General features: G+C 45.5%; 1 protein-coding gene across 4 annotated transcripts in view; it reads right to left on the bottom strand.

Moving 5' to 3' along the window:
• ntm (neurotrimin) overlaps positions 1–17,725 on the bottom strand; it is a 250,314-nt gene that overhangs the window by 81,483 nt on the left and 151,106 nt on the right. The window contains exon 2 of one of the 4 annotated variants that reach the window (XM_029848607.1): positions 9,794–9,884. In XM_029848607.1, the coding sequence (XP_029704467.1) occupies positions 9,794–9,884 (91 nt within the window). Of the gene's footprint in view, positions 1–9,793; positions 10,202–17,725 lie in introns of those variants that run through there. The other 3 variants (XM_029848609.1, XM_029848608.1, XM_011619279.2) reach the window with 3 other exon arrangements.

The following is a 17,725-nucleotide window of genomic DNA, read 5'->3' as shown; positions in this document are numbered from 1 at the left end:
CCTCTCCTCTCCTCTCCTCTCCTCTCCTCTCCTCTCCTCTCCTCTCCTCTCCTCTCCTCTCCTCTCCTCTCCTCTCCTCTCCCCTCCCCTAATCTCCTCTCCCCTCCTTCTCTCCTCTCCTCTCCTCTCCTCTCCCCTCCTCTCTCCTCCCATCCTCTCATCTCCTCCCCTCCTTCTCTCCTCTCCTCTCCCCTTCTCTCCTCTCCTTCTCTCCTCTCATCTCCTCTTCTCTCCTCTCCTCTCTTCTCCTCTCCTCTCCCCTTCTCTCCTCTACCCTCCCCTCCTCTTGTCTCCCCTCCACTACCCTCCTCTCTCCTCCACTCCTCTCCTCTCCCCTCCTCTCTCCTCCCCTCCTGCCCTCCTCTCCTCTCCTCTCCCCTCCTCTTGTCTCCCCTCCACTCCCCTCCTCTCTCCTCCCCTCCCCTCCTCTCTCCTCCCCCCCCTCCTCTCCTCTCCTCTCCCCTCCTTCTCTCCTCTCCTCCCCTCCTTCTCTCCTCTCCTCTCGCCTCCCCTCCTTCTCTCCTCTCCTCTCCCCTTCTGTCCCCTTCTCTCCTCTCCCCTTCTCTCCTCTTCGCTCCCTTCTCTCCTCTCCTCTTCTCTCCTCTCCTCCCCTCCTTCTCTCCTCTCCTCTCCCCTTCTCTCCTCTTCTCTCCTCTCCTCCCCTCCTTATCTCCTCTCCTCTCCCCTTCTCTCCTCTCCTCTCTCCTTCTCTCCTCTCCTCTTCTCTCCTTTCCCCTTCTCTCCTCTCCTCTCCCCTTCTCTCCTCTCCTCTCCCCTTCTCTTCTCTCCTCTCCCCTTCTCTCCTCTCCTCTCCCCTTCTCTCCTCTCCCCTCCTCTCCTCTCCCCTTCTCTCCTCTCCCCTTCTCTCCCCTTCTCTCCTCTTCTCTCCTCTCCCCTTCTCTCCCCTTCTCTCCTCTTCTCTCCCCTTCTCTCCTCTCCCCTCCTCTCCTCTCCTCTCCTCTCCTCTCCTCTCCTCTCCTCTCCTCTCCTCTCCTCTCCTCTCCTCTCCTCTCTTCTCCTCTGCATATCTTTATATATTTTCTTTGCTTCTGTTGTCAGCAGTTTTCTTGCTGTCATTTATTCGTGAATGGTGGAAAAAGCCAGATGAATGAAGGGTCAGCAGCGTTGTTTGTTGGACAGCGAGAGAAGATGTAGCAGCAAAATAAGCTGTTTATGCAGCGAATGGTGGAGAGTTTGGAGCCGTGAAATGTTCCCACTCAGAGGACAAACATGGCCTTTCATCACAAGGTAATAAGGACATAATTACTGATTAGAAGAATTATAGGCCACCATCTGGGATCACTCAGTAGTTCATGTTTTTCCCTCAGATGTGGAAAAGCCTGCATTGATTGTTTTGGCTTGTAAACTCTCCCCTTTTACTGACGACTTCCTGAGAGTTGGATGCCTCAACAAAGGAGATCAGAGGGCCTCATTTGCACAATGGGCAGGTGCATTTGCAGATGTTAATGAGCGTGTGTGTTTATCAGTGTGTATGTGTGTGAGACTGGGCCTTCTATTCCCACCACTCTTCCCATTGTGTAGGCAGCAGGTGGCTCCTTGGCTTTCATGGGAAGGATTTTGGGATGGATCCTAGTTTTTCCTGCAGGGTTCTCAGGCCCATCTGCCTGCCCGTTACACCATTACTACAGGGGCTCCATCCGTGCTCCCCTGAAGCTCAGTCCTGGGGATGGGGTCTTGTTCATCCTGGGGACGGTTGGCTTTTAGGTCCGAGGACATCATGAAATGTTCTGTCCACCTACATTTCCTGTCCTGCTGCCTGGACCTGCAGCGTGGGGTGGCGGCGTGCACACGGGGGTGTATGTTTATATAGTATAGTGGCATATACTTTAAACCCGGATGTTAAAAGGTGCATCGAAAGAGTAAAGCTGATTATTATTTTGTTCTAACTGAAGAAAACAAGAACATTTGCAGATCAGTTCTTTTCAGCATTGACACCACAGTCACACCTCATGAGGCGTATGCATATACATGCTTGGCTGGATGCATGGGTGGGCTCCCCTCTCCTCCTGTGAGATCCAGCATAGCGTTCACAAGCAATAAATTCATAATAATCATCAGTACACAAGATGAGTTTAACAGAGTCATGGTGACAAAGCAAATCTGCCTGACACATAAAAGCCCTTCAGCTGCCCATGCTGGTTGTCTCACTGCTGGATCGGACAGGTATTAAAAATAGATGAATGAAAAAAGCTACCTGAAGTGTTGCTAATCCCTCTCAGGGCATCTCTCCTCTGCATCCTTCAGCAGCCCTGTTTCAATATGAGCGATTAGAAATAAATGAAAACTCTCACTGCTGATCCTGCTGCCGTCCTGCCTTCACGAAGACGCGTCACTGTGGCGTCGGCTGTACTGGCGCTGCTTTACGGCTTTGAAAGGCGATAATTAAGAATTTAACGTATGAAGATTGAAACTAATTCACATGCTCGCTGGACAATTTTTACACTGTGAAACACTTTTGCTTAAATCACGATTCACCCGATTAAGGTTCAGCAGGTTAAAAAGGCAACGATGTACCTGAACACAGTAACCTTGATTTATTGACTTTTTTACTCCACAAATGCCATCGGGAGCATATTTGACCTCCTCCGACTCAGCATCGACTCACATCTAAGAAAATTTGTGTAACAGCCACCATGCAGATAATTATCGATTATTAGCATCCATTTATCTTCTGTTAACTACAGCTGATTCTTAATTAGAATGGTGAAGAATGCTGGAGCTTATCACAGTGGGTCAGGCATATCAGCGGAGGTTAACAATTCATGGCTGAACGGATGCGTGTACAGGGAGGGCGGTTGCGCCTTGTTTAAGTCGGGAAGGAGTGTGTTCTTATGGAAATTGAAAATAGACGTCCACATCAGACGTAAGGAAAATGTTATTATCAAGATATTACTGGGCTCTGAAGGCACAAGTTAATTGATAAGTTACAAAACTTTCCGATGGATCTGTTTATGGTTATTCACCCAAAGAAAAGGGCTGAGAAATATGCATGAATGGGTGAATTATCTGTTTTTTCCTCCCTCTCAACAATCAGCAAACATCAAAATCCAAAAGACAGCAGCGCATCCTAAATTAGCAGCCCGGAACCGGCTCGTGGAACACGCCATCGGGAAGCTCTGGGGTGGCGTTGAAAACAGATGGGTTATTTGACCCTGAAGATCTTCTGCTATTTATGTCTGAAAGCATCAGCCCGGCATTTCAAACATGTCAGGACAATTTGACGAGTTGATGGACAAAAGGCACTTTAAGGTGCAGCAGGCCTCAGAGAGCAGAAAAACAAAACACAAAAAAACAGTTATACTTCCCTCAATCTGTGCAGTCAGAAAATGCACAGAGCCTGGATGCGTCACGCTGCGCTTCTCTGGTTTTTCCCAGCGTGATTCCAACAACAAACTGAAATCTCAGCTCTCTCCAGGAAGCAGGCTGAACTAAATGCTGCACCCTGGGACTCAATAGTTGATTTCATAGTGTTTTGCAAGTAAGAGTGGAAACGGCAGCAGTGAATCAGATCTATACCTGCACCTGTGCAGCTCTCCTCTACTACAAATGCACCACGTTGAGGAGCCACATGGTTTAAGCACTCTTTAAGGCTCCCTGATGCATTTCCTCTAAAGACTATCATAATCGCTGGCGGAATAAAACTCTTCTCGCCCCACGCAATTAAACACACCAACGCTTTGGATAAGTAAGGAGAGCTGCCCTGAATACATTAATACACGTGTGCTATTATATGCTAAATCCACATGTATGACCTTCATTGCTGTCATGACTAGCTTGCCATTTCAGTGTGACATTTGGAGAACATTAAGATTAAGATTAAGATGGACTTTATTCATCCCCGTGGGGAAATTGAATTATAGTAGCAGCGAATGCAGAGTAAAGAGACAGAAAAAAATAAATACAGATAGATTAGAATGTTATAAGCATATATACAGCATATATTATAAGCATATATATAATATATACATATTATAAGCATTATAAGCATATATACATAAATATAGAATAAATTAGAGAACATGGCCTATATATGACTTTCTAGAGGGGAAAAAATAAGAACTAAACTATTGTTTGAACAAGAGCTCCCAAGTTTCTCCGATCATTTCCATTTTACGCAACACTTTTTCTCTCAGCGCGTCGTATTTTGTGTTCACATCACACCCACATGAATCGTCTCAGCAAAACCTCTTTCAATTCCAAAGCTATTTATGCTGATTATTTGTCACAAATGGACCATCCGGGGCGACTGTTGATGCTACATGAACTCCATGTTTTGTGCAGCTCAGCCCCGAGGACATGCGGGGGGGACCTTAACCCAGCCTTGATTCACTGCAGGTCAGCTGGACCCAGTGACTTCAGATGCACTGCATGCGTGTGTTTTTGCGTGTCTTTCTCCCTGAGTTGATTTGAGGCAGAAAGAAACTGAAACGAAACTTTTTTTCCCCATGTTAACACGATCTTGTCTTAGAACTTTTAAGATGCAATGTCCTCCGTTGAACTGCTTTTTAAATTGCACAGTGTCTAAGCCAAAGCACGGCTCAGGTGTATCCATAACTAATCTGGCAGTTGGTAAACAGCTTGGTTGTGTGTGTGTGTGTGTATGTGTAGTATTGATATCTTGGTGCTGAAGAGGAGGTGGAGCAGAGAATCATCTAAGTACATAATCCTGAGTCCTCCTCCTTCCTCCTCACCACCCAAACACAATCCTACAAAGCGGTCCTCATGCTGTCTGTGGGTCTTAACCGTTATTTCCTATTAAATATCAGAGTTAATCTGATATCAATTTTTCCCTCACACAAATAATGTAAAGTGCAACAGATTGACAGGACTGAGTTATAATTACTATGATGGTAGAATTTGCTTTAATCAGCCCGTGTTTATTTAAACATCAGTTTTTGCACACCTACTAAAATAAGATGTGAATTCTGTCTTTTAACAAATAATCAAATACAATTGTGATGGAAATTTTGTGATTTTAGCAAATTGTTCATTTAAAAAATGCCTTTTAACATGACTGCTCACATAGTAAATAAGAACCAGTCTTCCCGAGGGGCCTATAGAATTTATACATTTCCAGGGTAGCTTTCTGACATGCCTCCTGCTGAAGGCGCTGTTTTTGTCAGACATGAATGTTTTCATCCCTGCCGGCGGTTTATGGGTGTTTTTAGTGTGTACATAAGTATCTTTAAGGGACACATCGCCTTGCATCACATCACTACTACAGTGTAATTAACAGGCGTAATGAAATGACATGAGTGTCCATCAGGTTCGTGAAGCAGTTAATCTGTCTCTGCTGAGCTGAAACACCAGTTTCTGTGGTAAGAACAGCATCCGATTGCTGGTAGCTGTGCTAAATTGGTAGCACAAAGCTTCAAACCGCTTGGCTAAGTGCTTTATAACTGCAGAAGTCAAGCTGCCCAGCTCCAGTTCAAGAATTCCTAGATAGCCAAAAAATTAACGTTCACAAAAGAGCTCTAGTCCAATCAGCTCGACTTCATTTCAGACACTTTGTAATTTACTGGATAGCACTAGAGGAGTAATTAACTTCAAAGGAAGACAGGAGGAGGAACAGAGAGAGAGAGAAGAAGAAAGATCCTAGACGCGACTGACAATATACCACTGCAGCTCAGATCCTCCCTCCGTAATCCACAGGAGATACCAGATTACTCTCATTAATGATACAGAGATCCTATAAATGTAGGCCAAGCTCTTTCCCAGAAGGTCCGTGCAAGTTCATGTCATCGAGCACAACAGCAGGCGAGTGACGCCATCGGGGGGAAGGATTCTCTCCATACATCAGGAGTGGCCTTAAAGCCATGGTGAGAGGAATGGAACACAACCTGAGCACAGATCAAGTCTTCACTACTGGGTCAAATCAGTCTAGAAACACAAGGAAGGCTTCAAACTGGCCTAACTGGGCTCTGAAGAACACTTGTACTGCTACTGTGTGTATCTACAGTATATATTACAGCTGTAACATTCTATCTGCTAATGAAAAGCAAAGGAAACAGGAAAACTGGAGTAGACAACTGCTCTTAACTAGTGATGGGACGATGATACCTCAAGGAGTGTATTGACACACTACACAAACTGTGTCGGCACTGTATTGATACTTTGTTGGTCACCCACTAGTGACCCCTGCAGTAGTTATAAAATGATTGCAGGTAAAGGAATTCCTTGTTTGCTCAACTGAGTTGGTATAAAATACTGTATAGCAAATTTGAGTTACAATTTTTTTACTTAGGTACACATTTTTGTTAACTGTTAAATCATATGAAATAATACAAAAAAGTTATTAGTTTGAATTTTTATTGAGGAACAAAAGTTTTTGGAGTGCTCCAAGGCGATTTCTCCTCTTAGACACCAGCTCCCCAGCCTTAGAAAATACTCTTTCACACGGTGCAGATGACGATGGTGAGCAGAGAGTTTTAAGTGCAAGTTGATGCGGATATGTTTTCTGGTTCTCTCACGAGTATCTGCCAATTCTTCACTGCCATGCCGAGCTCTATAATGCCTCAGCATTGATGAAGTGCTCTTATTGATGTAAGATAGCTCTGAGGAGCAGAGCCGACACTTCACCTACAATAACATAAAACGTTACAAACAATTCAAACCTCTTACTAGAACAGAGTAAAAACTAAGGTGGCGCATTGCATTCACTTGTTAAAAAAATAGACACCCTATCTCATGATTTCGAGATCAGGATCTCGTTATTATGAGATAAAATGAACAAAGCAACTGTAAGGCTTTTTAACTGACTATCATATGTATCACAGGTCATTCACTTGATAAAGTGAGTGCAATGCGCCACCGTTAAAAATTGTATACAACAGTAAACAATGCTGAAAGGAGAAAAAGATTTCACAAGATCAAAATGATTCCACACTGGGGAAAACTTCTTAGAACGATCCATAATTGCGCAACTGCAAAACTCCATCCAACAAACCCACGACATGTCGATAGTTTGTTTCCTTATAAACACACTTTGGCGCGGCACATCCAAACGATACAATTCCTGTATCGGTCACGTGATTCTTTCTTAAAGCGATACACGCACCGATACGGGGTTTCACTCTTGAGCTCTCGGCACAGTGCTCACGCACCAGTGTCGCTCGTCCCATCACTACTCTTAACTAAATGGGAACAGTGTGCCTTTACCTCTCCTCTCTCTTTGCCCAGCCCCCCCATCAGCAGGAGGGTCCCCCTACATGAGCCTGGTCCTGCTCAAGGTTTCTTCCTGTTAAAGGGGAGTTTTTCCTGCCACTGTTGCTTGTCTGGGGTCAGGCCCTGGGATTCTGGAAAGCGCCTTGAAACAATTCTGATTATAAAAGACGCTATATAAATAAAGATTGATTTGATTTGATTTGATTTGAACCGTAGCCTCTTACAAGTATTATTATCTTCTCATCTCCTCCGTGAGGAAACTCCTCCGTCAACACAACGCCAAAGCGTGACGACACTGTCGTCTGGTTACAGGCTGGACTGGAAAAGAGGCAGAACCGCTGCGGATGTTGGCATCAAGATGGGGGACTATGATGAAATGGACCAATGTTGTCATGATACGGCTCGCACGCTTCCGTGGTCTGAAGCTTCTCCAAAGGTGGCGCTGCCACTGCGGTCGGTCTTTTTGTATAAACTCTGCTATGCTGTTGTTGGAGGATTACACGGTGGACTTACCGATGAAGTCAGAGCTCGGAATGGGGAAGACAAATGAGGCTGCAGTCCTTCGCGGAACACAAAGGAAGCAACAACAACTCCATGTGGATTGGATTCCAAATATTTCACCACCCTTGGATTTGCCAACAGTCAAAAAGGGCAAAACTGGGGCTTGTTAGCACAGAGCTCAGCAGGAGTCGTCTCTCACATCTGTAACATGAGTTAAGGAGGAATGCGCCTCCACTCAGAGGTGATAGAAGTGGAGCAGCACGGTGGTGGAATGAAACGAGCTTCCAGTTCTGCTGGGCGTCTGCATGTTCTCTCTACGCCTGCCTGGCTGATTTCGTGCTTCCGCTCTCGCTCCAATGTGAACAGCGTGTGCCGCGACGGACGGTCAACCCTGATTAGGAGGAAGTGGCACTTATCACAAAATGGAGGAGTCGACTCAACAGAGGAAGGCCAGCATCATTGACATTACTACTACCCTGAGTCTTGGATTGGACATTTCCGAGTGCTTCTGAAGTGCGGCTAAATGATTTGACCCTTAAACTACAATTGAATATGTGCATAAATGAAGAAGTAGCGGCATCTTAAACTGCCAGCATACAGGAGGGCAGCAGGTGCTCTCTACACTGGGAGCTAGAATAGAACCCAGACTGGAGTGTCTGGAAGACAGCATGACAAATGGACACTGGATCCAGTCCAATGTCCCAGTGAAAGTCCTAAGGTCCTGAGCAGAGACTTTTAAAGGACCCACCGGTTGGTTAAGATACAACGAGGAGCACGAATCTTCCATTTTCTCCGTCCTCCCAGAGTCCCAGTGCAGACCGGGACGCCGATAACAATGACAGCGTGCAGGAGATGACTGGACCTCGAACGCTGTGGGACGCTGCGCTCTGACATTTTGAATTTGTAGAAGCGAGGAGAGGAGCCAGATGAGGTGAGGTGAGGATGAGGTGAGGATGAGGTGGCTTGGGCATCTAGTTAGGATGCCCCCTGGACGCCTCCCTGGTGAGGTGTTCAGGGCATGTCCCTCCGGTAGGAGACCCCAGGAAAGACCCAGGACACGTTGGAGAGACTATGTCTCTCAACTGGTCTGGGAACGCCTGGGGATCCCTCCGGATGAGCTGGAAGAGGTAGCTGGGGAGAGGGAAGTCTGGGCCTCTCTGCTTAGGCTGCTGCCCCCACGACCCGACCCCGGATAACCAGTAGAGGATGGATGGATGGATGGATGGATGGATGGATGGATGGATGGATGGATGGATGGATGGATGGATGGATGGATGGATGGATGGATGAAGCGAGGAACTATAAGAGGGCTTTAAAAATCAGCCACTTCTATACCTCCAGTTGCAAAAGTTGTTTTTTTTTGTTGTTTTTTTTACATTTACAAACGCTCATTTTCAGTCTACAATCAAACCACTGTGGATCTACCAGGATCGACCGTGGGTGCTTTTTTTAGCATTAGATGGCAAATTCGTAGCATTCAAAATATCAAATGGCAGTTGACAGTTCATGTAATCGATCATGACTCAACCCACACGTACGCGCGCGCACGCACAACATTCTACCCTTTGCCACCGAGAGTCAATACTTTTCCAACATTTCTTTCCGACGGCACTTGAAAGCATCACAAATCCCTGCAACCTCCTAAACCTCAGAAGACGTTTGGAGGGGAAAGGTCACCACAGAGGATCTCCAGTCGGGAGCACGTACTCCTCAGCCCGGTTGATACACTCCTCACCTGTAACACCTTCAAGTTACTGAAGTGTTTTGCCCCCCTCACCTGATAAACACACGCTCCAATCCTTTCCGCCACCTTCATTTCTGCACCATCAAACAACCATTAAAAACGTTAAGTCTCTTGTTAACAGCTGCTACAGATTAGCAGAGTATCGCTTCTGGATTGAGTGTTTTCCAGACTAATCCCCTGAAATCCACCCCCGCTTTCAACCCCATTGGCGGTAACGGGGGGTGGGGGGAGAGCAGACAATACTTCAGTTCTGTTTCTGCTTCTTCCCCCACGCTGAAGGCGTCATTTCAGCGGCGCGCAACTTCAGGGATGCCGCGGAAAGGCTGCAAAGCGCATCAAGAAAAAAGAAGAGCGCGGACTCACCTGAGGAAGACCGTCTCTCCCTGCCGGACTGTGATATTGTCCATCACTCTGTTGTCCGACTGAGGATCTCCTTGGCTGCGGACGGGCAACCCTGCAGGCACAAGAAGCAGAATCCTCAGACAGAGCAGAAGTGCGCATTTGGAAAAGGCGACAAAGTATCCGCGTAGAGACATCGCTTCGAGCCAGAGGCAGAGAAAAAAGCCCACAGCAGGACAGTCGCTCTTCGCTCCCCGTCAACGGTTCTGGGCAGATTATTCAGTCTAGTTCTAATCCAAATCTGCTCCAGGTAGCCGCGGTGCGCGCACACTCGACCCTATGGCCGACTGAGCTGTCAGAGACGCGCGCGTTTACACCAAAGAAGAAAACAATAATCCGCGATCAATGCGCGCTGACAGCAAGTTTAGTCAAACGCACGGGGTTCTGTGTCTGGGAAGGCAAACAGAGCCACCGCGTTTGCTGGGGAAGCATCAACAAAGCCAATATTTTATTTAGAAAAGAGAAGAAATGGGAGCACTCGGATGCGGAGTGCGCATCTTACACGTGCTGGCGGGAGTTCTGTCCCTTCCTGTCGGTGCTCTGAATCACATCAGACTTGACTTTCTGTCAGCGTCACTGACGGACCTGACGTGACAGGAACTCATCCACATGTGCATGGAAACAACAGACAACACACATCATTCATGCACGCACGGACGCTGACATGACAAATCCACAGCTCCCAAGTTCCACTTCTGAGGGTCCTGCATGACATTTAAAATGATATCACAATACCATAAAATATGTCCATATTATGGCTTTTTATTTTTACTGTACAAAACAGGAGCTTCGTGGTGAAGAGCAGAAACAATGTTGCACCAAATGTCAAGAGAATTCTGGATAAATCATGTTTGGAAGCCTTGGAATCTGAGCTGCCATTCGAGTCAAAGATGTGCGATCGTCTACTACACAACACAAAGCAATTTCACCAGAATAGTAACACTTAGAACAATTAAAACACACATCAAACACTTCTTCCATACCGAAATGATGGTTGGCAAGTAAACTGCGTTTTCACCAGATCACACTGGGATGTGCGTGTGTGTGTGCTGCATCGACACAAGTTTTAATGATGTGAAACATCTTGTCAGTTGGTTGATATCCCAAACATCTTTGTTCGTAGGTACAGTTCTTGTGTTTGCATATGGATCTTTTGCCCAACCATTAGCAAGTCACAGTTGCCACAGCAACACAACAATAACAACACATTCTAAAGTATAAAAGTCTATTTAAAAAGTCAAAAGGTCAATGTTTTAAGCTAAGATGCCTTTGCGTTCCACATCTTAGAGTGAAGAAACAAATTGAATTAAATTGAAGTTTAAAAAAATAAATCCTGTAATGATAATTATTATATCTCTGTCTGCTTGCATCAAAGCTACAGTTTAAGCCTCAGATGGAGGTCAACACTTTTCAATTCATTTAGCGTTGACAGATCTAATCAATATTGTCTTTTAATGTGTTTTAAACTAAATCCAATAGATGTTCCAGCAGAAAATGTGGACTAAATAAATCCTTTTCTCACGTAAAAAAAAAAAGCTAGCCCCTAATATCTACTTATTTCTAGTATCTATATATTCTAACCAATGTCTAAAGGTGTACCTGCTGCTCCAAACATTAGAAATGTACAGTATGATGTTATTAATGATGTGATTTCATTCACCTTGATGGTGCACATTGGTGTACGCTGGGCATTATATATCATTTGAACTAGCACATACTTTGTGTCACACACACCAGGTACAAATCTCTACAAAGGAAAGGTGGATTTATAAATGTAGTTCGGCAGCAATAGTGCAGTTTATCCAAAATGTTAAAAAATATAAATGGGAGCTTTTTCAAAGTGACACACATTGACTTTGGTGCTATTTCAAACACCTTTCAAGGGTTATTTAGTGCAAATTTCCTCCCAACTTGTACTTAAATGTGAGGCCAGAGAAGGTGTGGGTGGGCCTCGGGGCCCGACAGCATTGAAACGCTTCGATAGTCCGGCTCTTGAGAGAGGTGAGAATGAGAATGTCACTATCCAGAAGTAGGAGCCTCCCGGCAGCACATTTTTCCAGGATGCTATACCGTACAGTCACATCACTTGCTTGGAGCGCTGCAGCTCATAATCAAGGTTCCACCTCCACACAGATTATAAATGTCACAGCCACCTCAGCTGGAGAAAGTCACCACCAAAATGAATGAGTGCAGCCAAACATCCGGTGGGGACATGGGATGTCATCCGTCCCAGAAAAGGCCAGTCAATCTGTCCAACTTTGGGCTCAACTCAGCCTGTTTAATCACCGCTGCAGTAAAATTCTTCACAGTTACCAAACGATCGGAGCGAGTGGAGGAGTTTCCCAGCACCAGCCTTTGTACAAACCAACATTTCCTGGGCAAACAACCATTACGATATGAATAAAGCAGCAAACAAAGCTCTCTCATGCAAAATAATCACATATCTGACGCTCCAGCTTCTGTCCATCAAGTTATTACTCAGTGTTTCAGAAAGAAAGAAATGAACAAAGTCCACATTTTATTAGTTTCCTGCACAAAATCCAGCAAAAGCGCTCACGTGGTTTCAACAGTGAATTCAGGGCTGTAGATGACTATTGGGACTAACCCTAACCCTTATTGTCTTTGACAAAGACAACCTCTGCTAGGAAGAACTCAACATTGGCAACTGGAAGGAGACACGCAAAAGGAATATCATGATGAGGAAGCGAAGAATCATCCTTGCCTAACAAGGACGGGGGGGTGCTGACAGTAAAAGCTGTCTGACCTCGCTAACACCTTTGCTTCACATACTGTCAAAGTGTCATTGACCAGAGAGCTTCCATTCTGCAGGAGCCGTCTCCACAATTCTCTGGCAGGAGGCAGTGCGCAGCAGCAGCGCGTCACTATGAAAGCATGTTTTCCTCCTGGGCACAGACAACACGCTGTCAATGACGTATTCAAAACAGCCCCTACAAATGAGGATTCCCAGAGCAACGGGAAGGAAAGGAAGTCGCTCCGTTTGGAAGTGGATGAGTGACAGACAGAAAAGGCTAACAGATAACTCCTGCCAATGTTTATTATGTCAGGATGTCACTGCTAATCAGGCCCCGTAGGACTGACTTGTTAATCAGCATAATGACTTTAATGGCCATTGTTGGTCCCGCTCATGTCAGTCAGAGAGAGGTGCAGCCGTGGCTCATCGTGCTCAGCATGTCTGGGGTTTCATCCCTGCTGTTGTTAGCACCCTCAGATCAGCAGACTGATGCTAATAGATGCACCACTTCAGATCTGGTGGTTTCCATCGCAGCTTCAGGAAGTGGACCGGAGAAGAGCTCCGACGGCTCTGGTGTCCATGCCAACAGACAGAGCAACTTAACTGTCATCTGGAAGATTCTTTCATCCCAGTATTACACAACCTTACAGTGAAGTGTTTGATCATGTAATCCCACTCTAAGTGGCTCTCCTACAGGTTCTTGAATCATTCTGGGGTTTGGTTCTCCGAGTGAATGTGGTCTAATCATAAAGCTTTTCACTTTGAGGGGGTGGACAGCCTTTACAACTCCACTGTTGAAGTTGGGAAGGGTTTTAATAAAGCATTATCTACTACAGAATAGTCCACAGCAACATTAAATGAAAAAAAAAACCTCCATTATGCTAAATAATTACAGTGAAGTTGGAATGATCTGGAACTGCTTCATTGTCTAGACGTAGATCAGAAATAATGGGCTCTCCCAGCTTCAATGCTATTTCTTTTATTTCAGTCCAAACTGTAATTAATTCTACTGGCAACTAAAGCAACAAGAAATGATACGAGGGGTGAAAACACAGTTTCCTTACTGGAGGTAATTACAATTAGCTGGTCCACCTGCCCAGCAGGCGATCACAAAGATATATTGATAAAAATCCGTGAGCCAGCACGGCATGAGATGTATCAGACGTTATTAGTATGCAGTGTGATGACTCCATTCAGTGGTAAGTTTGCTTTCAATTGGCCTATTTCACTTACATATGGGGGGAAAATACATTCATAACGTAAACAACGCTTAATGAAACTCCTACAGAACCCAGATATGTCCATTTTGTTCAATATTTTCTATAAGAGTGACAGTAAAATGGCCTGCAATCTTTCCCGGAATGGCGTCAGGTGACCGGTAAAGCTGGGAGATTGTTTAAAAGTAATGATTTGGGCTCTGCCATGTTGAGCTGCTGGAAGCGGAGCTGCGTTATCCACTTCGGAGCGCAACAGCACCAAAATAAATGTTACCGGTATTCATTTCCTGTTGTCCTTCACTGCTGGTTGTCAGTGATGGAGAGCCTGTCGCCGCAATATCCAAAGCTGCGATTTAATTTTAGGCCGTTTTGCCGTGCTTGGTAGAGGTTTCAGGAGGAAGACTGAGTGACGGAGCCTGAAACAACGGCAAACAATGCCTGCACATTACCGGCGTCATTAGGGAAATGGCACTGCAAACCACAGAGCTGCTGTAAGAGCACAACCGATTAAAGCTGCTGATCACTGTAATCTAGATGCCAACTGTTCTGAGTCTGGTACAGAGCTATTCTTGCCCATCTGTCCAATAAGAATTTCACAGCAAGTTTTGAGACCTCGGTGCTGAAAAGGGCTCCCATTCGCCCGATGGCGCCGGCGATACGGGGCACAAACACACCGCATAATGAAAGGAGTATGAAAGCAATTTAAAGGTATCACCTTAAGCATCAGCTAATATAGAGCTCATTCATTCTGAACAGCGCAGAGCATGAAAGCAGCTCTGACAGTGTTATTGCATGCTTTACTTCACTGCTACCGTTCACAGGGATGTTGTCTCCGTGTAGAATCAGCCACGGAGCAAGATATGAACATTTTATCAACACGAGAGCACTCAGGTGTGACTTTATCACCTTCAGTCACTTTTACAGTGTTCTAGGGGGATCCTGCATCCAGCTGAACGTGCCGTGCGGATTTCTTTTCAGCCGTCGTTGAGCAGTTATCAGTCCCGCATCAGTGCTTTTATTCAAATCTACACCCAAATGTAATGGATTCTTCCTTATTTTCCCAGTTTTCCTCCTCTCCTGGGCTTCAACCAAATCCCCTTTCTAATTCTGCTGAAAGACACGCTGGTGAAATCCTCCCCGTCTAATTAAACGTCTGTCTTTCAAATATCGTCGAGAGGAAAAAAGTGACATTTCCTCGAATATTCGCTCGCTGTTTAAGGTAAATGGCTGCGTATGTTGCCATGCTAGTGGCAGGTGGACATTAAAGCAGAACCCTGGGGTACAGGGCCCTTTTGGAGAAGGTGACACCATCTAAAGATTCCAAACGCTCAAAAGGAAACAGCACATTATCTCTGCCCCGCTCGTCTGATATCGAATGCTGCTGATAAAATGGCGATTCTGTTTATTTGGATGCGTGCGTATCCAGCTTAAATTCAGTCCTCCCGACAGCTGTATTAATATCTGACCTGACCGTGCAATTCCACTCACAGCTCAAGCTGGGATACACATTAAATCCGTGCGGCTGCAGACGATGGGCTTTTCCCTGCAATTAACCAGGAAATCAGCCGCGTTTTTAACATTTAACCTTTGATTTTGAACACCGTGCGCTGGATTTTCAGTACATATCTGGAAATAAATACTTTACATTCCCGTTAACCTGGTTATTCCAGAGAGGGAAACTAGCTTTTTTTCTGGAATCAAATTAAAGTAAAAATGTGAGATGTGAGGAAAAAAATACAGTGGTACTGTGGAAATAGGTGCACCTTCAGACGCAGAAAGGAGGCCCCAGATGAGCTGAGGTCTGCGGCACTTTGTCTTTGGCAGGGTGATTGAAAGCATGGTGGGGAGTCAAAGGCTAGATGGTCATGAAATGGATCATAGCGGCGTTCTGGGCAGAGAGTTAAATGGTTATGTCTTCTGCTCCGCGCAGTGATCCCACTTGATGACTTCCAGATGGTCATCTTCCATCTTTAAGACTCCCATTGTGCACAAGGGAAAGCTGTGGTAATGAGGTCTTTGTCGGTGGCATTAATGAATTATCACCTAGCAGACTCGAGTGAGCCGATTGCGGAAACACATCATACTACTGCGTGGGGCGAAACAATCCAGAGAATTCAAATAAATCTCAATGATTTAAAATGTGCGGCAAATTGTAGCTACATTAATCACACACTATCCTACAGGTGTAGAATTGTGTTCAGCATATAATTGGACCTCGGGAGAGCATGGTGGGGCAACAAAAAGGAGGTAATCTAAACGTATTTCTTTTGTATTCAATCTATCATTGTATGCAAATGATCGCCAACCCAAGTAAATTGCAGGATCACTTACAAATGTGTGCACAGAAGCACTTGACTCAAGGAGCTTGAGCTCCTGGAGGAAAATCATAATTAAAAGTGACCCAACAGGGACGATAACGACCGTGGGATAGGATGCAGCTGAGTGGATATAACTTTCTGGTGGCACACACATTCCAGGAGAAGGAGCTCAATCACAGCGGGCTCAAGCATCAATATCGGAACGACCCCAGGTGTTAGACATTGCCAACAGGAAGTGACCATTACTTTGAAATAACGAGATTGATGGTGGCCACAGTTGTCTTCATCACCCCTGAGCAGTGGGAAGTTAAGTGCAGAGACGGAGCCTCCACTATTGGTCCACCAAGTCTCCCCTCATCCAGCCTCTTGTTTCCATAAGGAATGCTGCCTATGGAAGCATTAAAGGGGCACTGATGCAACGTTATATATGTTAGCAAAAATGCATCCTTTTTAATGACCACGTGGCCACTAAATGTGAATATTAATGAGGTTTGACTCCCCGTGTGTGTTTCTATGAAAGTGCTTGAATGTGCACATTTTCAGTGGTTTTTTGGAAAGACTTCCAGAGAAGATGTGTGTGAGACCATTGTTATGTGCTGTCCAGCCTCTGTGTGTCCAACCAAAGGAGGGAATGGTCCAGTATTTAGCTGTAACTAAAAGAATGGAAGCGTCCTTTTCAATGAGAGGAGAATAAAATGAGAGTTGAAGCATGCTTCTTTTATTGAAAGATCAAATGATCTGAGCCTCCACTGAGATCAGATTATATTCACAGACATGAATTTGTTTTATTCCTCAAACACCAATAAGACAGATCGTCAGTGACAAAAGATAAAATCCATCAATCTGTCCATCTGCCTGTCCATCCATTTGTCCCCCCACCATCCATCCATCATCCATCCATCCATCCATCATCCATTCATCCATCCATCCATCCAACCATGCATCCATCTCTCTCCCTCCCTCCATTCTTCCTTTTGTCTGTCCATCCATCCTTTCTTCCCTCCCTCCCTCTGTCCATCCATCCGTCCCTCCCTCATCGATCCACCCATCTATCCATCCATCCATCATCCATCCTTCCATCTATCCATCCATCCATCTGTCCATCCATCCATCCATCTCTCTCCCTCCCCATCCTTCCTTTCGTCCTTTTCTCCCTCCGTCCATCCCTCCCTCATCCAGCCATCCATCCACCCTTCCATCCATCAACCATCCATCCATCAATCCTTCCATCTATCCATTCATCTGTCCATCCATCCATCCGTCCCTCCTTCCCTCATCCATCCATCCATCCATCAATCCTTCCATCTATCCATCTATCTGTCCATCCATCTCTCTCCGTCCCTCCATCCTTCCTTTCATCTGTCCACCCATCCATCCCTCTGTCCGTCCCTCCATCATCCATCCATCTATGATCCATCCATCCATCCATCATCCATCCGTCCATCACCCATCCATCATCCATCCATCTATCCATCCATCCATCCATCCATCCATCCCTCCCTCCCTCCCTCCACTTATTCCCAAATGGGCCCATACTGGTGGTACCATCCCAGCAGTCTGACACCTGAATGACCTGTGACCTGTCTCACAAACATCTGTCTGTCTGAGA

This window comes from Takifugu rubripes, chromosome 15, assembly GCF_901000725.2.
Source record: "Takifugu rubripes chromosome 15, fTakRub1.2, whole genome shotgun sequence".
Taxonomy (NCBI): Eukaryota; Metazoa; Chordata; class Actinopteri; order Tetraodontiformes; family Tetraodontidae; genus Takifugu; species Takifugu rubripes.
This window is presented reverse-complemented; position numbering and strand designations above follow the sequence as displayed.